Genomic DNA, 22,309 nt, shown 5'->3' with positions numbered 1-22,309 from the left:
TGCTTCTTCATAGGAACCGTAGAGCTGGTCTAGAGGAGGTGTAATATCGCCCATGTTGTTCAAGAATAAGAAAATAAGCTAGACAGCTACGTTTTTCGATGAGCGTTTACCTGCAGTAAATATCTAGTAGTGGTGCGGATATGGCGGATTCGAAGATTACGCACTAAGCTAAGTTGGAGAGAAAGTTTACACTAGCACTAGCGTTGGGGACAAATCTCATCTTGGGGACAAATCTCAAAACCTTGGGGACAAATCTCAGCAGCCAATAATGTATTAACTTTACTGTACAACAATTACGCATTGATATATAATTCATGGGTTGGCGCTTTGAAAACGTTTACTCTCCCGTCTATCCCCTCTTGTTTTTTACCCCCTTTCCTTCACTGATATACAACACACCTGTTATTCTTCCTCTCCTTTCTTTTTCTTCTTCTTCCTCGATTCGTTGCGTTATTCATCTCTTTTGAACGATACGCTATGATACATGATTGCCGTTGGGTTCTTCTGCTTGGACACCAGCTCTTCGTTGTGCTTCTTGCTTCGAAGCATAAGCTGCCTGTTGGGTATGCTTGATTTGTTCTATGTGCGTAGTTGCACGGCTGTTATCGAAAGAATGCGTTGATATGCTCAGCTAGCGTCGTGGATGGTGTCCGATGTCGATGAGTGTTGTGCAATGTTCTCTTCATCGCGGTGTTCGTTGAAGATGATCGCTTCATCATGGGCAGTCATTTGACAGCCATCGATGTTGATTTGGTAATGTCAAAGAATGCTGTAATGCTGCTTTGCATTGGATAACGCATGGTGTGATTGGGTTTGTATTCAGTTCCGGTACGTCAATATGAGTGCTGGCCCACACTGAGTACCAGGCCAATCCAGGCGTCAAGACTCATCGGCCATTTTGGATCCAACATGGCGGACCTGTGGAGGCGAAATAGGCACCTTCGTTCAACAGCTGCTTTTCCTTGTCCATCCAATCGACAATCTTCTCGGCTGACTTGAAGTCAAGATCACCAAGCTTTGACTCGATTCCCGTCATGCCGCTGGTGTTGTAGGAGATCTTGATGAAGAGCGAACAGTCCCTTAGAGTCATTGCTAGCCGGAGATTATGGTCAAACAGTTCTGACCCATGCTGCGGGCGACAAAGGACACCCAACGGATCAAGTGTACTTTGCAATTGAAATAGATGCCGCAATAGGTCGACGCCGTCTCCAACCGTAAGATAGGTCACGATGCCTTCAACCATGGCTGAAACTACAGTCTGGGACGGCGATTTGCTGCCAAAGTGGCGCTTAACTGTTGCATGTGCCCAGGGGCGAAGGGCTTTCGAGTCCCCGTGGAGCACTTGGAGCGGGCAAATGTAGCTTTCTCTATTCTTAGGCACAGAGACCTGCATAGCGCAAGTCCGGCATCGGATAGCTCCTGGAGGCGCATTTGGTGATTGCGCTAGCCACTTGGGTTTGATCTCGAGCGTTATTGACTGTCCAGGGGTAGGTGACATGTTGGGAAGGAGTATGCCCCAGCAGTTTCGTGGTGTGATGTTGTTAAATGTGCCTTTTCCACCTATTGTGTAGAGATGGTTCATTACTTCTGGTAGTAGGAGCACAGCTTCATGGTCCATAAGATGTTTGGTGAGGTCTCGGTTGAGTTGCACTGTGAGAGGGGTGTCGGCACCGTTTCGCGATACTGTGGCCTGACCAAGGGTCTTGTATTTGCCTGGCAAAAACAACGGCCGGATCACACGCTCGTATCCATAGATAATTTCCATGGATGATAAATGTTTCTGGCCACCTCTGGGGACTCTGAGAACGTGGCGCATGAGATAGTCATAGTCCATGGTCGTAGCTCTGAAAGACAATTGACCTTCGCGCAAAACATCGATAAAGGAAAATGTCGTCGCAGGACTATTCGGAGTCCAACTCTGGATTTTGAAGATGATATTGGCGGCGCCTTTGTTGAGGTATTCAAATGTGACGTGTGATGGAGTAGGCGCACCAACGGTCCTCCGCACACAACATCTCGTCGAAACATCTCCTAGCTCTTCAGAGAGGTGGCGCATCTCATCTCCCGTTAGCTGTATAGCTGTCATGCTGTGTTGAGGGGCGGATGGAGAAGATATATGCACTCGCCGGCACGAGCATGCTTAGCAGTTGCGCAGTACCCAACCTAACAACTAGCGCAAGAGCATAGAAGCAAACACGAACCTCGACAGCAGCGACGGTAATGCGACTCCTGCCGCTGGATTGGTTGGCTCTGGAGGAATGCTCTGCTCTGGATAGGTGATGGTGTTGACTCGTTCCTTCGAATATATCTTTGTCGCGTGGTCCAATCGTCGGGTCGCCTTGCAACTCAAGTGGGTGTGGTCCGAGTGACGCAACAGGGACGACCAGGCGTCGGGCAGCTTTCTCCACTTTGAACGTTACCTTCGACGTGCAGGCTGTGTGGAAAAAGAAACAACTTGTCCATGTTGTCGGCTACCCGGTCCTGTTCAGGGTCAGAATTGTGGCGCTCAAAAGCCATCTTCTACCCGTGGTTGGGGTGGACCTTCGCGTCCCTCACGTAATCTCGCCCCGCCAATCACAAGCAAAACACAGGCATCTGTCTTCTGGACGCGATGAATCTGGCTTCTCTTGTGACGTCTATCGTCAGCCAAGCTTTCCATACTCGACGCTGCCGGTGAGCACAAAGGCTGCCTCTGCCACATCACGCGGACCGTCAGCAAACATGCCAGCGCCTGAGCCCCTACCGACCTTCTTGTACAAGATTCTTCCAAGCGCCCCGCCTTCACCGCTCCCTACCCGTCTCCCGCTCTCGGACCTCGACCGCACCGATGGCTACATCCATCTCTCCACCTCCGACCAAGTGCCCGGTACCGCTGATAAATTCTTTGGTGACGTCTCAGAATTGTGGCTTCTGAAGATCCGGTATGAAGTGCTGGCCGCAGGAACCGATGGCGACGGGCAAGTCCATTCGGATAAAGCGGCAGAGCTGAAGTGGGAGGAGGTCGGGCGAGGGTGTTTTGCGCATTTCTACGGAGCAGATCTCGGATCCGGAAACATAGAGAGTGCGTTCAAGATTGAGAAGAAGGGCAGTTGGGCTGATACCTTGAGTCTGGAGTGGTGAGAGCGGCGGGGTTACAATATGGTAGAACACACGCTAAAAATATCATTACCGACTGATGAATGAGATCTTCTTTCGTGGTATCATATGATGGTTTTGTACATGGCCTAGTAGTTGCATATGAACTATTGGGCACTGATCTACATGATTTCAATTGTACTTTGTTGCATCCTCCTATCACCTCTAAGAACTGGTCTCTTTACTGGGTTGGACATACTCCAACGAACTCTTTTTCACAAATTTCAATTAACCGAACTAGTCCTTTGTAGTCCATTCATGGGTTCTGTATATCTTGCTGTCAACTTATCGTCTTGCCGTCATAAAGCGGTTTGCCCGTAGAAAGTAGAATCTCTCTATGCACACATTCATGTCTCATGTTAGGAAACCTCGATACGTCTGAGATTTCTGACAAGGTTTATGCTATTATTAGAATAATTTATATGATTGGGTGACAATGCTCAAGGACATGCCTTCACTACAATAGCAATGCACGGTTTCGTCACACCGGATCTCTTCCGAGCATCTATCATGTATGTATGCCCATATGTACTGCACCGTGTTGTTACATGTGTAGTACGTTAATTTGTTCGTCAACAGTAGTTTACGTCAAATTCTTCGCTATCGAGTCAGGGAACTACGTCATAGGCATACGTCAAATGTCTACTGGAATTTAACCTTGAAAAAAGTAACATTGCTTGCCGATCGGTCCTACTCGGAATACTATCTGGGACCGAACCTGACTTCAAACAAGTGTCAAAATCTCATTTAGAAACCGTACACACATGTATGGAGTTTATTACGGTTGAGCGGGACAAACCCATGTCCTCACGAAAGAGACTGTGCACCAGAAGCTGGTAGCGCGTTATGTCCAAGCGCCTAGACCTGCAAAAAAACTTTTTCCAACTAGAACGACGACGACGACCACTACCATGGAGATGATCCCAAACTAGCAAAAAAGATGTTGAAGCTCATACGAGCTCCGGCTTTGACTCAGCCGAGGTTTGAACTCGGGACCTTCAGTGTGCCTAACAGGATGTTAGACTGACGTGATAACCAACTACACCACCGAGCCCTGTTTTGTTGAAGACTTTCGAAAGTCAGAACAATACATTGTTGGATTTTTGTTGTGGGATGCGACGAACCTGGAATCTGACCACTCCTCTCAGCAGAGTGCAGGGTGTGTCTGTCTTCTTGTGGTGTAAATATTGAGAGAGTACCCTATGTCTCAATCGCAAATGCGACTCAGTGTTGACGCCACAATATCGAATGACAGCCACGCTCAGGTCACGTACAGTACGTAAGGAGATGCCATTAATGCTGTCGGGCGGAGTTCCAGGCTCTGGCGCCACAAAGTCCATCTCGGCCCGAAACAGGAGCGATACCCCGTTGACAGCGTCTCCGCGTTTTCCCCAGTCCCCGACAGATTCAAACACCGACACCAGACGCCAACTCGCAATGCGGCATGGAAACAAATGCCCCACAACAGCCTGTCGGCGCACAGGCGGCCACCAACCCGGATGAAGACGAAGCTTCAAAGATCAAAAGGACGCAGATCGCATGCTTGAATTGCAGGAAGAGGAAGAGTCGCTGTTTGTTGTAAGTGGTTGACAGCCCTGTCGCATTCGCGCATTGAGGTTGGCTTGAACATCTGAGCATGCGCATGTACAGAATCCAGCGCAAATGATCTGTACAGCTGAACCACACAAGCCGGCCTCGAATTACAATATAAAAAGCTCAGCATACATGTTCCGGGACTGACACGATGCTGCAGAGATTCAAACAACTCTATTCCGTGCCTTCGATGTAAGCGCGACAATCTCGAATGCGTGTTAGGCGGTAGCAATCGCGGCGGACGGCGGGAGCGAAAAAAGAAACGCGTCGACGAATCGCAACCACAGCAGCAGTCTGAGTCGCAGCCGGAAGCGCAACCACAGCAGCCATTGCCGACGCTCCCGGCGAATGCGCCAGAAAGAAGCTTCCATACTTTGGGCAATCTCGGAACCACATGGTCGCAAGACACTGTTGAACCGCAATACGGCGAAGAACTTCAGGCCGCTCAGTCAGACTCGTCAAATACGGATGAACTCCCTTTCTCGAATCTTCAGAATCCGTCTGATGCCCTGGGCATACTAGCCAGGGTTGCTGGGGAATCGAGCTCGAACGAAGAGAACAATGGAAACGGTAACAGCATTCCGCATGCCAGAGGATCATCTCTCAGCATGCCGGCGCCACCAATTTCCTTCTCCTACCCGTTGCTAGACCGGGGTATCCTTACTGTCCATTCGCTTTCCCAGCTGCTTGTTCGATTTCAACAGCAGTATCATCCCTTTTACCCTCTTGCTCCGGCTCATGCTTTTGAAACCTCTCGTCTCTCAGACCTGGTGACTAAAGAGCAGCACCTCCTTACTGCTATCCTCTTAATTGCCTCTAAAGATCTCGTCGATGAGCCGCACATATACGAAGCATGTTCCGAGCATATGAAGAATCTAGTTTCTGCACTCGCTGCAGGAGGCGATGCTGGTATTGAAGCAGTAGAGGCTCTCCTGCTATTAGCCGAATGGGCACCGTATACCCAGCGCGGTTCTGGGAAAGTTGGCAAAGGCGAAGAAGACAAGGAAAGCTGGATGCACGTTGGCCTTGCTCTGAGAATTGCGTACTTTCTCGCGCTGGATCGGTACTCGTTCCGTTTCGTGGACCAATACAAGGATGAAGATCACCATCGCAAGCGCCTCATTTGGACAGCAGCATACGTTTCCGATCGTCATATTAGCATTAGGATCGGAAAAGCGTTCTGGTCTCGTGGTCCTGGGCCTTTAACGACTTTGCGAAGAGAGGACTACCCCTCGCTGATCCCTAAGAATCCAAATGAAGAAGACCACGCCTCCATCTTTCAGGCCAACCTGGAACTTACACAGCTCTTCAGCAACGTGCATGATACGCTGTACTCGAATCCTAGCTCAAGTTTCCGCTCACAGATGAGCGGCAGCTACATCAAGTTTATTGACGATTTCCGATCAGCCATGTACGGCTGGAAGAGCGTGTGGGGCACCCTGACATGCTCACCACCTCTCAAAGCATGTCTACTGATGTCGTACGATTATCTGCGTTTATACACCAATGCGTTTGCTTTTCAAGCTACTGTCCTTCGAGCCCTGCCCTCAACATCAGCATCCACAGACTCCCCAGCTGGTGCTCCAGCCAATACCGACATAGGCCGCATGCAAGCACCCCAGCGCGTTTTTGTTAACAATGTAGGAGCTGTGGGCGACGCACGATTCATTTATGAAGGTCTTGATTCTGCAAAGGCCATTCTCACAACTGTCAACAACTTTGTAGATCCTGAGCGCTCATTGCGGTTCATGCCACTTCGATACTATCTCTACTTGGTTTATGCAGGCGTCTTCCTCTATCGTGCTCGCTGTACTGGTGTCATCAGCGCAGATGAGGATCGTGCCATCCGCGCCATGATCAACGAAACGGTAGCTCGTCTACAACGTAGTGCTGTTGGATCCGGAAGCGGCGTCCAGCACCCAGGTTCTCGTTATTCTCAGCTTCTCAAACTGCTCTGGGCCAAGGTACCGAAGAAGGATAAAGCAAATCGCTCCGCATTTCACCATCCTGGTACACATATTGCCAGCACACCAGTAGATCAGAACGGCTTCCCACAGCATCCGGTTCTGGGTAATCAAACGAGTCCACAAGCCAGTAGTAATGGCACAGGTGGAAGTCCAGCAATTACAGAGCAGATGGGTGATTTTGGCTGGACAGACTTGGGTGCTGTCAATGAATTTGCTGTACATGGCGGTGGAAACAATACGGCGGCTGATGATGCTGCGCTGTGGAATGGGTTCCTCCCTCTCGATATGGGATGGAATGCTCAAGGATTCGGAATCGACGGAATAGTCGACTCTAATGAGCTAGGCATGTTGTTCTAATGATAGAGGGGGGAAACTACGAGACTTGATTACTGCTGGGGAGGCGCTTTTGGACTTCTTGTGCTGGTTGATATGTTTGCTTGGAATTCTCGCATACGCAAGGTGGGATGGAGAGGTAATATCTGATATGAACCGAGTAAAAAAATACCATATTCATGAAACACGAACACCAGCAATCGATGTACCGGAAATACTTCACTGCGGAAGATTCATATGTTAAGAGCTGGGTCCTGAGAAACTAAGTTTGTGTGTTTTTGAGGTGGCAAGATCATATACACTATAATCCCACCTTTCCACAGCGCCTTGAATGCAATCCGTATGGTAACAGTGAAATGTACAATATTTTGCCATCTTTTGCCATGATGGCCATCTAGAAACCTGGAGGATTGAGTCGCTGACTGACCCTCGTCCACTTGGGAACCTCTGCAGATCGTCAGAATATATCCTTAGGCGGTTTCCCATGTCCTTCATTGATCCTCCAAATGCGTCTGTAGCGAAATTCCGTAGTGTATGCCACTTACTATGTATTCCCTTGCGATACCTCTTTACTTTCCGGTCAAAAACAGTGTACTTGTCTTTCGGGAGCATCTCCTCCTCAGTCGGCATCTCTGTCTTCCAGCGCTCCACCTTCTTCATGCTTTGGCCCATTCGTCGTAGTGCGGTATCGAGAGTGGAGACAACGGAGTCGACATGTCGTAGACGCTCACGATGGCGGTACTTTTGGTGCCTGGAGAGTCGCCATGGCACTTTCCTGTGTTCCACGTTAGTGTCTCGTCACCGGGCACAATCTGTGAGAAATGGCAATAGTGAGGGCGGAAATGATCGATGGTGGCGGGGGCGAGCGATTGCGCGGGTAAATTGATCGTGGAGAGACGCACCATAGCAGACCGCCCGACAGCGGATTTGTGAGGCGGAAGGGACCGAACATGTTGATGTGTTGGGGTCGAGAGGCCGGGCTTGCGCAATTGAAGTCGCGATATTCTGCGCAGACACTCCCGCGGACTTCTTGGCGAACATCCCGGTTAGCGTGGGGAAGCTCAGCACCACTTCGTTCCCCTTGCAACTTTAACTCTATCACCAACTTCACGAACTTACGAATCACAAACAACCAGAGGAGGATTTTTATACACGACGGAAAAGGTGTCACTGTACCATAAAGTAGAACAATCCTATTGGACCACAAGCCTCTACACCAAGCGCATTCGTGCGCGCATTCACAACACTCCACCATGTCGTACACATTCTCAATACTCTCACCTCTTGACGTTCCCCTGTTTACCCACGACTTTGGCACATCCCGCAGCGGTGGAACTGGTGTTGCAAATTACACGCCAGGCGAACGCGCCCTTGTCCCATTCATCCTGCATTCTGCGCTCGACATAGTCGAAGAAGTACAATGGGGTCCCTCCACGTCTAGCGGCTCTGCACCAATGTACCTCAAGCATATCGACAAGTATCAGAACTGCTATGTGTCATGCTGGATAACAGGCGGAAACACACGCTTTCTGCTCCTGACGAGGCCACGCGATGAAAGCCTAGGGCTCACAAGTGGAGGTGCTGGAGGTGTCAGAGGAAGCTTAGCTGGTGGACGAGCAGCACTTGGTGGAGGTGCCGGACTATACAACCCTAGTAGTCCCGCCACCGAGGAGGCTGTTAAGAACTTCATGGTCGATGTGTATGAGGCGTGGGTCAAAACTATCATGAACCCTTTTTTCGCGGTTGGAAATGGAGAGGTGATTAAGAGTCCAGTGTTCAGACAAAGAGTTGCCACAGCAGCAAAGAAATATCTATAAAGAGGGGAGAGTAGAAGAAGGGAAAAGAAAAGAAATATAGCTCTTACTATGCTATAAGCGCTTGCAACACATCTAGAGCGTATAATGATTTAAGTAAGAGACCTTGGCTCGAGATGGCATGCAAGGAAAACCTCGGGAATAAACTCGTAAAGCTCAGAATCTACTATATAGTTGCTTAAGAAGCACCGTAAAAAAGATACACAGAGGCGCCCACTGCAAAATTCCGTAGGTGTCATTAGGAGAAAAGCAGTCTGTCCAGTATGACTGCTGAATCTGACCACGTATGCTAAGAGAGCAAACGTCGGCAAAGTGCCTGTTCTCACATGCAGAGACTGGCATCTTGAACCCTTCAATAGAGCAAACCTGGCAATAATGTACCTCAATAATTACTATGGAGACTCCTACAGCTGAATACTTCAACATAGGTGTTCTCACTTCATAATGCAGCATACCTATTAGAGGCTCTTCTCTTACTTTCACTTCACTAGTGCTAGAGCTGCTAGCGGGCTTCGCATAGTTAGTAAAAGTAGATTCACAACTCACCTTCACTTCAACTTTACTTTTTTTTCTAGCCACTCTTACCTGCCGCGATTAACCCTCTTACTCCACTTACTACTAATACTTACCTCAAACTCTGTCTCTCTTGTCATTATGTCGCTAAATCTTACACCTTCAGATCCTAGAAACGCTGAGTGGATTGCTCTTCGTAACAAGCAGATAACTGAGCTACAGAATTTCCAGAACGAAGTTAAAGCTGCGAAAGCTAAGTTCTTCAAAGATATCGAGAAGAAGCGAGAAGATCTCATTGCTACGCATCAACGTGAGAAGAACGGCCTTTTGAACAATGAGCAGGCAAACAGCTCAGGAACTGTGCTGCCAAAGAAGAGTGGTGATAGACCTAGGCAGACACCGGCGTCCACCTCCAAGACCTCACCATACACAAGCACGCCTCAGACACGCCTGGTTAAACAGACTACCACTGATGTCATCAATCTTTACTCTGATGACGATGAGCTAGTTTTTCTAGAACAAAGGAACGTACCAGGGTCATCAACATCTGCACCAGCTCCAGCTCCAGCACTGCCTAGAGGCAACTCCAAGAAATCCAAGGTACATTCATGGCTCTGCTGAAACTTTACTTCTTATGCACTAACGCTTCTAGTGCTCACCAGAAGCCTCAAAGCCTACGCGTAGAGAAAATGTGCTGCCACAGTCACCGCGGAACTTGGGAGAGCAACAGAGAGCTCGCACCACCACTCTTAATAATGCGAATGTTTCTACAGATCAAACAGAACGTAACACAACTCCACTACCACAAGGAAATTTTGAGATGTCAGATAGAGATGGGTCTCTAGCAGAGGCTGCTCAAGGAAAGTCACGACTTGTTTCAGGCTTCAACTTAAAGCTAACATTCTCACAGATTCAGCGCATGTTAAAGAACAGGGCACACGTAAGTCGCAGCAGCACGTCAACAACGTGCTTCCATTATCTCAAAATAGCCCCTCTTTACCACCAGGTATCACCACTAGAGCGCGAAAATCAACTCTCCTAGGCAACGCTTTCAAGAGACCTTTGGTCCCAGTCATACGTAACCCTCTCGCCCAAAATAACAGCGATATCCGAGGAAGCTCCCAGGTGACAACATCTAGCACACACGACTCAAATACTACGCCAAGTCAGTGTAGTACCGCAGCCACTTCTCAGACAAATAATTTACGTTCCTATTTTGCCAGGAAGGGCAAAAGAAAAGTAATCGACATCAGTAGTGGCGAAGATGGTGATGATGGCTCATCCTTTAGCGATGAGGAGGCATCATCCTCAGAAAAAGAAGAAGAAGAGAAGAGAACGAGCACCAAGAGGGCAAAATTGGGGCCTTCTATAACCTCTGCCGCTACAAGCGGGCTATCTCGTACACAGAAGAATCGCTTTGGATTTCAGATCAATCCGCAATCGAAAGTAAGAGCAAACAACCAAGCAGCAGCATTATCATCACAAACATTGAACAGCACTGCTCAGTCAGGTACACTAAATGTCCCTGTCACTGTATCTTCGGATTCGACTAACCACATCATTGCAGTTCCGACTCCAGCAATCGCTGCAAAATACTCAAATCGAAAGGCCAAGCTCAACGCAGTCGCAAAGATCGCCCAGATTAGTCAACAAAGCCCTGAGTTCTTCGAACACACCAACACAGGCAATGGGCAAGGCGGCCACAAAGCTACCAGTGTTGAGAAGATGAGCAGTGGGCTACAGAGAATCAGCATTACCCCAGCTCCTCCCAGCAAATATGTTGGAGAGGAAGTAGATGTGCTTGCAGACGATTCAGATGATGAGAGCGTCAGGGCTCCTGGGCGGCGCCGAATTGTCAAAACTACGATAGAAAGAAAAGAGGAAGATGGCAGAAACCCATTTCCTTTGGAGTCAGACTCCAGTAAGCATAAGTTTATCAATGGTGTAGTATTTCCAACAGATGAGCAGTGCAGTAGCACAAAGCCTCGCATCAAGAGGAGAGAACACTGGCCTTGATACCTATGTGGAGAGGACGGTCACTAATGAAGATGGGTTTTTTTTCTAGGCATTCCTTGGGTCTCAGGCATCTTAGAGCAGCTGTGTTTTCTATCAACACTTCGATACCAGTAGATTGTACACATCTTGTCTCTTCTGACAACTATGTAGCATCTACAGCATAGAACACAGCGTAACTTGTCAAATGGTATACACAAAATTATTCACTCTTTCCATCTGTTCATCTCTCGTCGTACAGAAACTCATTGCACATCTCAAAATTATCTGTCACTGATCTACATCCGGAGTATAGCCGCCGTTCTCACTATCCGCAGGTAGACAAAGTTACGACTGCCGTCCACGGCACTCGATTCCAGCCACTTACACACCCTCAATATCGAACAGTGGACAGACCATGACTATCCCCCGACACACGTCAGATTGTGACGAAAGAATCTCACACGAGTAGCTGACATATACACACATTACAAAAGGCAACCGAACACGATGAAGGCGAAAAAAAAAGTCTAGACAAAACTCATTGTCGATCGCAATATGAACCCTCGAACGCGTTCCTGTCCCCCATTCGTTGCCCTATTCTATCTCCATCCACCATCCTTCTTGCATGTCAGCTCAGCTGAACTGTTCTCCACACACACACTCAGACACATGTATGTATGTAAATCCTCCGCCATGCAAGCTGCCAAGAAAGTCAGGCCGAGCACACACACATGTACCCGTAAAACACCGTCTCGTATTCTGTATGTTAAGGCCCCCATGTCATTTTACATAGTCCCGAAGAACTACCAAGCGTAGTCGTATCATGACCTCCTACATTCCTTTTTTGGTGCCTAATTCTCACCCCCACACGCTCACGCGCTCACACGCCTTAGCGAATAGAGAGAAAGAGAAAATAAACTCCGCATCCTCTTTTTTCTCTCTTGCACAATCTGCCTCGCTTGTAGTGCAATCTTGGGGTGGTGTTACCCAAGCGTCTATCTCACCGGGGCCCGCTCTACTTAGTGCAAAGGAGAACATGGTAAGCTAGTGTGGGAGAACTTCGGGCGGTACCAGCCGTTGGGGGGGGGGGGGAACGTAATGCCCCCTCAGCCTTGTTCTTTTCCTCTCTCTCTCTCTCTCCCTCCCCTATTTCACGTAACACCTGCTACTTTCAGTATGTAGTATGTATTGTTTCGTCTTATTGCCAAAACTCAACAAAAAAATCAACAACCGCATTCGTATTCCGCACACACGACGCGCCTCGACACGGGTTCTACCTACCTAGCGACGAGACGCAAACATGCATGCGGAGGAATTGCCGCTTAGCGGGCCGTTAGTAGATTGGTGCTAGAGCACGTTGCGGCACTGCACGCACTAGGCGATTTGCTGTTACGGGGGTGGTGGACGAGAAGGACAAGGGTGTTGTGGGTGGGTGTGGGAAAACCGTTTTTTTTCCTGCCCTTTGCGTAGCGAGCGGGCGCGCTAAGCAGCGGTTCGGCGATGGGGTCGCAAAGCAGCAACGCGTCATTGCCAAGAGTATACAAATCTGTCTGTGTGTGTATGTGCGCATTCAAGACATGTGTGTGCGTGAGAAGTGGGAACCCGCATTGCTGTACTATACCGCGGAGCATTGTTCGGGGCGAATAAGAAGATGGGGATTGAGTGGCCGAACGCTGGTTCTTCGGCGCAACTGTTTTCCTCGCCGATGTGGCCCTTTTCCCTCTGGTCTCCTCGTCCTTGGGCCCAGGTTCGCGGCACGCGGGTACTCAAAGTGCCGGTTCGGGATTGTGTTGCGTGCGCCGTCGGCATCGTATCATGTCTGAATCGCTAGCACGAGGCGGAGATCCTCTCTCTCTAAGCGTACTTGCGATGATGGCCTTGTTTACGATGATACTAGCATCACGCGAGGCCAGTCGCGTCATGCTTCGCGTTTCATACCTAGCTAGGCATCAAGAACCACGCGATCAGGACAAGGAGAAAAGAGCAAGATATTCGGCGGGCAAGGAAGAGCCAAGAAAAACAGATGGAGCAGTTTAAAGCCAGATATGCGGACGACGAGCATATTCGTCAGCATTGTTAAGCCCAGACCGAGAGAAAGCTTACGCAGAGCTACTACCAATAGTTATTTCGCCGCATTGCGCAGTCTCGAGTCACTCACCCATAGATTAAACCCAAACCGAGCAAAAAAGAAAGAATAACCGTATCTACGGCAATTAGCCTTTCTCGCTTGTTGACAGATCAAAAAAACCGCTTTGATTTCAAAACTTAGTTAAACGAGGCGCAAAAGTCTCCTCCGGCAGTTGAGTGAAAGGGAAAACGCCAGACTAACCAACCATACTATCCCTCTTCCCAAAGCCCATGAATCGCGACCCGAAAAAGAAAGAAAGCCACAAAACTCAAGGCAAGAAGCAAAAAAGAAACTCCTTCAGAAAAAGGAAGGAGAGAACTGACTCTCACCCATTCGTAATCCCTAGTCCCCATTGCAACTATTCCCCCCTTTTTTCTTTTCCCTCTTTCCAAATCAATCCCGTGACGCCACATTCTCCCACGAATCCAAGGTTACCCCTTCCACAACCTTTCCCCCTCCGCTCACTTCGTCCGCGTATAATTCACAATTACTCGCATCCCAGCAAGGGCCCCCAAATAAATAAAAAACACCCAAAAGAAGAAAAAAGAAAGGGCGATTCATGATGACGAAACCTCTTCCCCACGACCATTTCCCCTTCCGTTCCGAGAACGAGAAGAAAAAAACGGCTATTTCGCATTCGCAATGCTGTGCTGTGCATCATCCATGTCGATAGGGCGCTAGCGCTTATATGCCAGAGTGGGGAAGAGCAGCGGGGTGGAACGAAAAGTGAGAAAAAAGAGATAGGAACGGGAAAGTTGGATTGCAGGGGTCTACCTATGGTTTTGCGTTCTAACCCTTGGCTTTTTTTTGCTCGAAGAGAGCGCTGCTCATTGAACTCCCACTTTGTGACATTGCCAAAAAGCCATATGTACACATATCTCTCTATCTTCCACGTACCTCATGTACAAAGAATTTTAGAGAAACAGCATTGTGTTTTTTTTGTACGCAATATATTACAAAGCAACGCAATCCCCCAAAGGGAGCAAGAAAGAGAGGCATGTCTTACTCGACAAGCAACTATCCCGCACTCCACTAAACACCCAGGATTCCCCCCCATCCCTTCCCCCCCTCTCTCTCTGCAATGCAAACTTCCACGCGGCTAAAAAACGGTTGGCGGGGAGTGTCGGGTGAAGGGATCCCCCAGTTCTATTCAGTGGCCGCTTTTCGTGTGAATGGACAACAGCGGCATGGATCGCGCAGGCAGACGGACGAAGCGGCTAGGGTAAATAAGTCAAAGTAAGCTTTAAGTTACATACCCAACGAACATATACAACTTATGTAAGATTAACAAAAAGCCATCGCACAAAAATCAAGCTATGGTAGAGAGTTCGGCAATTGCCCGTTGATTCTTTCTCTCTCTGTCTCACACACACACGCTCATCATCATGCTCATGTCAGATAAATAAACCAAACACTTTCATCCCGGGTATTCTCAAACACTCTTGTTCCCCCATTACCCTATGCTCCTTTCATTTTAGTTTGAAAATGGATTAGAAAGGAAAAGAAAATCAGACCACTCCGGGGTGAGATAGGGATTGCACTGGCAAAAGATTGCATGAAGCCGACAAAGTCTGGGGGATGCATGCTTATCTCAAAGGTTAAAATGGGGCAAAAGGGCAATCAAACCTGGTTTAGTGAAAAACTTATTTTTATGTGTGTCCGAGTGGACGGGTTCAGATTTTTTAGAGTGAGATAGGGGTGGAAAAGAGAGAACAAGGGTGAAGGAAAAGAAGAGGTGGTGGAACCGAAGGATTACTATTCTTTTTTGATTTTGATATTTTTCTTTTCAACAAAACACGTCTATTATATTTACTTTGATACCAGTACCATTTATCAACTCATAAGATCTACAGTTATATTCCAATAAAAAACAATCGCAGTGCAAAAACATACATGCCAAAAAGGACAGACAGTCGTAACCTGTTTTAAAAAAAAACTCCTATCTCAGACGCTTCGAGTCATGCTTTTCCAATGCTTTCCGTTAATCCCGTTTTTTTATACCATGAGCGCCGACGAGATTGGTATGCACAAAGAACATGCATTGTTGTCCGGCAAACAGTATGTAAATGAGAACAGAGATGAAGAGACAGACTGGGATGTCGCAAGAGGTCATAACTTGCAGACGGGGTATCAAAAGCACTGCTCGACTATGACAAGCGACGGTGCAAACAGGATGCTCGAAAAGGAAACAGACGTTGGCGGACAGATGACAGCGGTCTGAAACCTAAAGCAGCTGATGTGAAACTTGGTTGGGGATAACGGCCGGGTTAATCATGAAGGATTCAATACAGGGTCGAAAAGTGTGGTTGACCCCGGTCGTTCGTAGGGGCTCCCTGCAAGTGCCGAAAAGTGGGTCAGAAGGGCGGCTGCTTGCAACCAGGGCATCAATTTCGGTGATGCGGCCGGAGACTTCTTAAGGAGAGCCCTCGCGCCTCGATTTCTTGACCCTCTCGATTCTTTCGTTCCAACGTCTTTTTCCGACGCGGGTCTCAAAGTGCGGAGCTACTTGGGCCACATCCTGGCCTTGGCCCATCATGCTGCTTCTCATCTTGTTGCGGTAAGCATCAACTATCACCGGTTAGTACATCCGTCCTCTTGAATATATGGGTCGCGACTTGGTTACTTACGAGACTTTTGTAGGAACAATGTCCTCCCAGCGAAGACACGACTTTGGCTCCAGCTCATGCGGTATCCAAGGTCGTTGAGAGTAATTTCCTTGGATCGCTTCGAACGAGTAAGCCGCGGCTTCGGTACACGCGCCTCGCCATCGAGCGTTGGTACTGGCACAATGGTAGAACCAGCCAAGGGAAAGCTGGGGTCGTCCTCGACATCAGGCTCATCAGCAAAGACCTTGCTGCCACGGGGGCTTGCAGGCGGTGATGTCATTTGCATAGCAAAGTAGCTGCGCGGGAAGACGGAGTTGGACTTGCGGTAGGAGTCTGGCATCTCTTCCATCTTGACCGTGTCAAGAGTAACTCGCACGCGCACTCTAGTTCCTCGCTGCGCGTCGTCGACGAGAATAAACTTGCGACGCTTGGAGTCAGGTAGGTCGCCAAAAATGGCTAGTTTGCGTTCTTCTTCATCTTGCTCCTGCTGCTTTGAGACCGCTACACCTGCCGCATGAGGTGGAGGCGGGGGGTGACTTAATCCGTCGTGAATTGGCGGCATACCACCCGTTCCCGCAGCGGAATCGCTGGCAGGGAAGTTAGGGTAGAAATTCTGCGTTGTGCGCACATCCGGGGGCGATTGTTGACCATTTGGCGCTTGGTGGTGATGAGTGTGTGATTCACCGTATTCATTGGCTGTACACAAAGAAAGTTAGCTTGCACGTCCGAACAAAAAGGTCATACTTTTTTTCCAAAATCATCCCGCGCAGAACAAAACAACAACCATATGGTGACTATGTGCGTGTGGGTATATGCATACATGCATGGGGTAGGTAGTATCGAAAGGGGTATTACATCAAAGAGTGTAATAATATACATGCAGTGAAAGAACGACAAGAGGTATCATTTAACAACCAACAATTACGCTTTATCACATCACATCTGGTGAAACATACCGCTAACATCATCCGGTCCTCCGTGAGGCCCTCCTGGCCCATCATGGTGATGATGCATCTGGGGACCACCCATGCCCATATTTGGTCGAGGTGGTGCAGTTAGTCCGGCAGAGTTGGGAACCCCGGGCGCACCTGGTCCACCTGGTCCAGCCATGTGGTTACCATGTGTAGCCGATTGGGCTTTCCTCGTGGTCATCTTGGCCATTCTGCGCACGCGACGACTCCTCAGTCGCGGGTCCTGGTTGCTGTTCCGCCAGCTGTCGACGGCGCGTTGAATAAGACCACGCTTTCCGCGTAGGCAAGGGTTGAGTTGTGCAAGAGCCCAGCCAACAGTGTTGCACTCAGTCTCGTAGTGGAGACGGTTGCCCTTGTACTGGTCCTTGGCGCAGCAGGCGCGTGGGTATACACAGTTCTCAGTCTTGAAGTCTTGAGGAAGCTCGTCAACATTGACAGACTCGACGTCACAGCGGATCGTGTACTCCATCTTGACCCTGTCGCGCGAGTACTCAAAGGCAATCCATTGAACGCCGTTTTGGTCTTGTCGAACAACCAAGGGAGTGGTTGCAGGAATGGGACCAGGCGCAGCGTTAGGGTTGACGTTGGGTCCTCCTGGAGGACCTGGGTGCATGTTTGGTGTACCAACAGGGGGTCCTTGAGGCGTGGTTTGAGGTGGGCCTCCCAGTCCTGATGGCGGCCTTTGGAGCGGCGTCTGTGACATTCGTGGCTTTGGGCTTCCAGTCATTCCCGGGGTCTGTGGGTGATGCGGGTGTTGGTGCTGCATCTGCTGGTTTTGCTGATGAGACATGAGCAGAGACTGTGAGGCCATTGGTTGCTGAGGCGCGCTTGAAGGATGCTGTTGGTAAGGCGACTGTTGGGGAACTGGCGCAGATGCATATGGAGTGTAGTACATGGACTGAGGCATCTGGCTAGGCGGTTGCCCGTAAATGGGCCTGCCATGCTGGTCATGCTGAGGAGATTGAACAGAAGCTGGCGAGTTTGACTGTGGGGTGTGATATGAGATTGGTGGGTATCCGCCCCGATTCATCGTTGCGGCCGCCATGAGCTCTGGGGTTTCTGGAGCAAAAGTCAGGTCAACGCGTTCATTTTGATGGAATATACAACGGGGGGCATCCAGGTCTAATCGTCATAAAGGCGGCACTTGCGCGCACGCGTGGCACGCATTGACAGGGAAGGTCTGAGCTGAAGGATCAGAAAAGAAGCAAAAAGCCAACATACCTGACGAAGAATAGTTGCTGGGCGCACTGTTGGTGCTGTAGGGGCTGGGGTGGTGCTGCGAGTAGTAGGGAACCTCCTGCTGCTGTTGCTGTTGCTGCTGCTGCTGCTGTTGCTGAGGAGGCTGGGGCTGTGGTGGAGGAGGTGGCGGCGGCCCTTGCTGGCTTTGGATCTGTTGCTGAATGTAGGGCGACTGGTGCTGAGGAGGACCTTGTGGGGCTGGGTGCTGGGGCGATGGGTAGTGTGCCTGTGCGGGGCTCTGTGACGGGACCGACTGGTGAGGAGAGTCGGGGTGGTGTTGCTGGTGCTGGTGGACAACGCCAGGCCTAGGATGGTGCACCGGCAGATGATTTGGCGGTGGCAAGCCCTGCGCAGAGTGTGGGTGATGCTGAAAAGACGGACCAGGTCAGTAAGGCTGCAGGTGGCAGAATGAAAAAAGATTGGGCGAAAAAAAGCAAGTGGTGGTAAGAGGCAGCAAAAGAAAAAGGCGAGGTAGGCAAACGAAAGGCCGTATGGTGATGATGATGATCAGTGCAGGGAGTGGCAGCAGGTAGAAGCTTGGTGGAGGTGGGGGCAAGGTGGGGAGGCTGTGGTTGGTTGGTAGACTAGGGTGTAAGGGCAGTGATGTGCTGCAACAAGACCTAGGCGAGGGGCAGGGTCTGGAAAAAGACAGGAGGGTAGGGTATAGTTTATAGGATGGGAAGGGCAGGCTAATGAAGGCAGGGCGGCCTTTTGGCAAGCTTGACAAGACAGCGCAGAGGAGCGGTGGAGGGCGGAGGGCAGCGTAGGGCTACACTATGTGTGCCGGGGTGCCGCTGCTGGCCGTTGCGTGACAAGAAGGCGGCGGACTGGCTTCAGAAGCAGCCAGGACAGCGACAGCGATGGTGACAGGGGAGGGGGGGTTTGGGTAGTAGCAGGGCAGCTTGGCGGGAAGGGCGTACCATGTAGGCGAGCAGAGGCGCCGGTGCTGGGGGTGGTGGGTGTTTGTGTGGACGCGGCGTGCAGTGGCTGCTGCAGGATGTAAAGGGCGAGGATGAAGCTGCCAACGGCGGCGAGGGTTTTAGGGACGCGGCTTCAGACGCGCTGGTCGAAACACCAACGGTCGAGGGTGCAGAGGTCGCGACGGGGTTGCAGGTGGAAGCGAGAGCGAGGGCGTGGGCGTGGATGGGATGCGGGAGCGAGGGTGGTGCGGTAGGGGTGGACAAGGAGCAAGAGTCGACTCACCATCTTCTGTGACGCTACAGGCGCCTGGTCTTCCTTATAGTTGCGGGCCCTATCTGGGATTTTTGGCTGCGACATTGTTATGATTGCGCGGTGGGAGTCGACGTCGAAGGATCCGGGCAGCGAGGGTCCGGGCGCTGGTGCGATGGACGAGGATTGCGAAGAGATGCAGTAGCGTGGCCTGCGCAATTTCAGGCGCAGAGCAGGCGGCGCTAGCGACGGCTAGGGAATGGGAGCGAGGCCCAGGGCAGGCAGCGTGTGAGAGAGTGCAGAGGCGGTGGGGCGGCCGCGGTGGAGACGGTCGTTAAATCAACTTGGAACAGCTAACACGGCTCCCGACGCCGGCCCTGTCCCTGGTCTGCTGCACGCTCGGACACGGTCCTGTTTCGAGCGGCCAGCCCGGCTCTGCCACCAGGGATCGCCGCCGAAATGCTGAGAGTGCTGCTGCGCCCAAGGGCCTGCTGCTGTGCGTATACTCCTCCTTCACCTCCTCCCCCCCGTCCCCGTCCCTGTCGCTCTCCTATGCCTCTCTTTGTCTGTCTGCCCCGACACCCGGTCGCGCCTTCCGAGCGAGCCAGTGAGCCCCCCTCACGTGACCCATTCACTGCCACTGCCTCTGCCTAGCTTTGCTCTTTCCACTACTTACCTACGTACGACGCGTCTCAAGTGGTGGCGGCCGCGCCTGCACGAGTGGGGAAGTCGCCGGCGGCCATGGGGCGGTCAAGGCAAGCGCAGCTTCTATTTTCAAACTCTGCCTAGTGTCTTTGCTTGCTGCCCACGCCGGCGTATGCCAAACCACCACACACGCCAGACGCCCTCCTCACCCACGCCCGCGGCCTCTTCCTGTCCTGTCTTGTCGTGTCAAATCATAACAATCCTCGTTCCATCCATTCCCTTCTGTCCGCGCCCGTCTTTTGCCCGGCTCTTGTCTTGCCAAGCACGCGCACATGTCCCGCACTCAGAAAGACTAGAACTACTTTCTACTAACATTACTACACACGTCTAGCCTGCCTGCTTGCCTGCTGCCTGCCGTCATGGGTCGCGCCTGCCCCCCCTCCCTCCCCTGTCGCTCGGCTAAATCCTTCAAGATGGGCAGTCGCGACCCCACGGTACTTCCCTTACTCCCAAGGCCTGCTGTAGTAAGCATCCCAGCACCATAGCATGCTGGCCCCGGCCCTGCTATAGCAATGCACCATGCGACCTTCATTTCGCCCCTGCAGCCTGTACTCACAATCCTCGCCCTCAGATCACAGCTCGCACCCGCCGCGGCCCTATCGGACGCGTCACTGACCCATTCTCCCACAATTTTGCCGCATGCTGTGTGTGGTGTGTGTGAGCGTGTGTGCGCCCTGCCCTCGAGTCCAATTCACCGCCGCTAGTCGACCGTTTGAGCAGTTGCACCACTCTGCCGCCCCGCCCTCTGCTCCGCCATTGGCCGCCGCTGCCGGTGAGGGCAGAAAAACACTTGCTCGCTCCAACGTCGCGTACGGCGACTGGCCGATGCACGCCCGCATCCACCAACCGCCATGTACCGCACTCGAGATCGGCCACGCGATGCTCGTCACGGCAATGCCTCTCGGGAGCAGCGTCATGGGCGGCCTGGTCCAATTGCCGCTGATCGGCCCTGGGACGTTGCATCTCACTCCTGCGAGCTCTGCGGAACCATGACACCGAACACAAACATCTGACCTCAGGGGCGTGGCCGCATCGTCTTCGGCCCATCTTCATCATGCCTGCCCCCGTCAGCCCTGTCCGCCATCCGCAAATGCCCGGTCATGCGGCTATGGGGGACCAAGTACGCTGAATTGCCTGTTACGGGCCTGAGTCGATGCGTCTATAATAAGTTAAATGACAATTTATGCTCAGCGCGCGCACTACGCCTCAAGAAACGTTACTGCAACAATGGGGGCGAATAGCCGCCGAAGCCCATCGTAAGAGCAATTCCATTCTGCTGCACCGCTCGAGCCGACCCCAAAAAAGCCCGTCTCGGTGCATTAACTGCTTCGTCTCCCTATCTTTCCCTGATTGCACGTTTAAAGCCTGCTTTTTTATTATTGTTTTTTCTGGCCTAGAAGACGTACGGCTGCTGACGGCGCCATGTACGCATCTAGTTACCTACATACAGACACCAGCAATGCGCTGCATCCAGGGCCGACCCTCCTTCGCCCTCGTTGTGTCTTTGTGCTTGACAGGCTTCGAGAACGGCTTCCATGGTAAACACTGCGCGCGCCGTCCCATGTCGTGAGCACCCCCTCCCTGTCGCGATCGCGGACATGGGACCTGGGTTCGTAAATGTTCCGAGCGAGGCGTTCGCAGTGCGGAGAAACCCTGGGAGCATGCTTGCTGGCCTTGCTCACGACCAGGGAGATAGGTCAGGTACCGAGCGACCATCAACTCTATTCCAACGCCGCTCCAAACTTGTTTGTCGGGCACTACACAATGCCACTGCACCGCCGGTGAACACGGCTGGCGCACGCGGCTGCGTATGCGCTCGATCCGAAGCGTCAACCTGATGCCGTCTTGCGCATTCTACACTCGACGACGATAATTGCTCTCCCCTTGTGCGCGCCCAAATCTCCCTGAACGCGCTCAACACTTGGTCCGCCACGGCGCCTCTTGACGCATTGACGGCCGGCCGCGCCTGCACTAGTCGCGCAACATCTGGCAGGTCCAGTGTCGATCTTGTAAGCGACCTTTTTGCGCACGCATGCCGTGTTACATCGGCTTTCTGTTCATAGTCCATTTACGACGGTTAGTCGTCGCTGTTCCTCCACACTGTAGCGCAAGCCCATGGCCTGACGGGCGGCGTGCATGT

At 51.2% G+C, this 22,309-nt stretch overlaps 9 protein-coding genes across 9 annotated transcripts; 5 read left to right on the top strand and 4 right to left on the bottom strand.

Annotated features, from left to right (window-relative positions):
• Positions 1-886: 886 nt before the first annotated feature.
• COCCADRAFT_88429 (uncharacterized protein) lies at positions 887-2,086 on the bottom strand (the record flags this gene model as incomplete). Its single annotated transcript, XM_007711157.1, has 1 exon — positions 887-2,086. One exon carries the CDS (start codon positions 2,084-2,086, stop codon positions 887-889), a length of 1,200 nt encoding a protein of 399 aa, XP_007709347.1.
• A 635-nt stretch (positions 2,087-2,721) lies between these two features.
• Positions 2,722-3,120, top strand: COCCADRAFT_88264 (uncharacterized protein; the record flags this gene model as incomplete). Its single annotated transcript, XM_007711156.1, has 1 exon — positions 2,722-3,120. The coding sequence occupies one exon, from the start codon at positions 2,722-2,724 to the stop codon at positions 3,118-3,120; it is 399 nt and encodes a 132-aa protein (XP_007709346.1).
• Positions 3,121-4,579: 1,459 nt separating this feature from the next.
• Positions 4,580-7,052, top strand: COCCADRAFT_2567 (uncharacterized protein; the record flags this gene model as incomplete). The annotated part of the gene is made up of 2 exons (XM_007711089.1): positions 4,580-4,713; positions 4,889-7,052. 2 exons carry the CDS (start codon positions 4,580-4,582, stop codon positions 7,050-7,052), a joined length of 2,298 nt encoding a protein of 765 aa, XP_007709279.1.
• A 370-nt stretch (positions 7,053-7,422) lies between these two features.
• COCCADRAFT_23851 (uncharacterized protein) lies at positions 7,423-7,980 on the bottom strand (the record flags this gene model as incomplete). Its single annotated transcript, XM_007711099.1, has 3 exons — positions 7,423-7,475; positions 7,574-7,803; positions 7,931-7,980. The coding sequence occupies 3 exons, from the start codon at positions 7,978-7,980 to the stop codon at positions 7,423-7,425; spliced, it is 333 nt and encodes a 110-aa protein (XP_007709289.1).
• Positions 7,981-8,281: 301 nt separating this feature from the next.
• On the top strand, positions 8,282-8,845 carry COCCADRAFT_88291 (uncharacterized protein; the record flags this gene model as incomplete). The annotated part of the gene is made up of 1 exon (XM_007711155.1): positions 8,282-8,845. The coding sequence occupies one exon, from the start codon at positions 8,282-8,284 to the stop codon at positions 8,843-8,845; it is 564 nt and encodes a 187-aa protein (XP_007709345.1).
• A 651-nt stretch (positions 8,846-9,496) lies between these two features.
• Positions 9,497-10,200, top strand: COCCADRAFT_88388 (uncharacterized protein; the record flags this gene model as incomplete). Its single annotated transcript, XM_007711154.1, has 2 exons — positions 9,497-9,808; positions 10,018-10,200. 2 exons carry the CDS (start codon positions 9,497-9,499, stop codon positions 10,198-10,200), a joined length of 495 nt encoding a protein of 164 aa, XP_007709344.1.
• A 307-nt stretch (positions 10,201-10,507) lies between these two features.
• COCCADRAFT_88250 (uncharacterized protein) lies at positions 10,508-11,371 on the top strand (the record flags this gene model as incomplete). The annotated part of the gene is made up of 1 exon (XM_007711153.1): positions 10,508-11,371. A coding segment is annotated over one exon (864 nt), but the record flags the coding sequence as incomplete, so codon positions are not given.
• Positions 11,372-15,891: 4,520 nt separating this feature from the next.
• Positions 15,892-19,572, bottom strand: COCCADRAFT_88329 (uncharacterized protein; the record flags this gene model as incomplete). Its single annotated transcript, XM_007711152.1, has 5 exons — positions 15,892-16,046; positions 16,106-16,780; positions 17,041-18,114; positions 18,277-18,661; positions 19,498-19,572. 5 exons carry the CDS (start codon positions 19,570-19,572, stop codon positions 15,892-15,894), a joined length of 2,364 nt encoding a protein of 787 aa, XP_007709342.1.
• A 1,164-nt stretch (positions 19,573-20,736) lies between these two features.
• Positions 20,737-21,216, bottom strand: COCCADRAFT_88306 (uncharacterized protein; the record flags this gene model as incomplete). The annotated part of the gene is made up of 1 exon (XM_007711151.1): positions 20,737-21,216. One exon carries the CDS (start codon positions 21,214-21,216, stop codon positions 20,737-20,739), a length of 480 nt encoding a protein of 159 aa, XP_007709341.1.
• Positions 21,217-22,309: the final 1,093 nt, after the last annotated feature.

The sequence above is a fragment of the Bipolaris zeicola genome (assembly GCF_000523435.1).
Source record: "Bipolaris zeicola 26-R-13 unplaced genomic scaffold scaffold_25, whole genome shotgun sequence".
Taxonomy (NCBI): domain Eukaryota; kingdom Fungi; phylum Ascomycota; class Dothideomycetes; order Pleosporales; family Pleosporaceae; genus Bipolaris; species Bipolaris zeicola.
The sequence above is the reverse complement of the archived record's forward strand: the minus strand, read 5'-3'. Positions and strand labels throughout refer to the sequence as shown.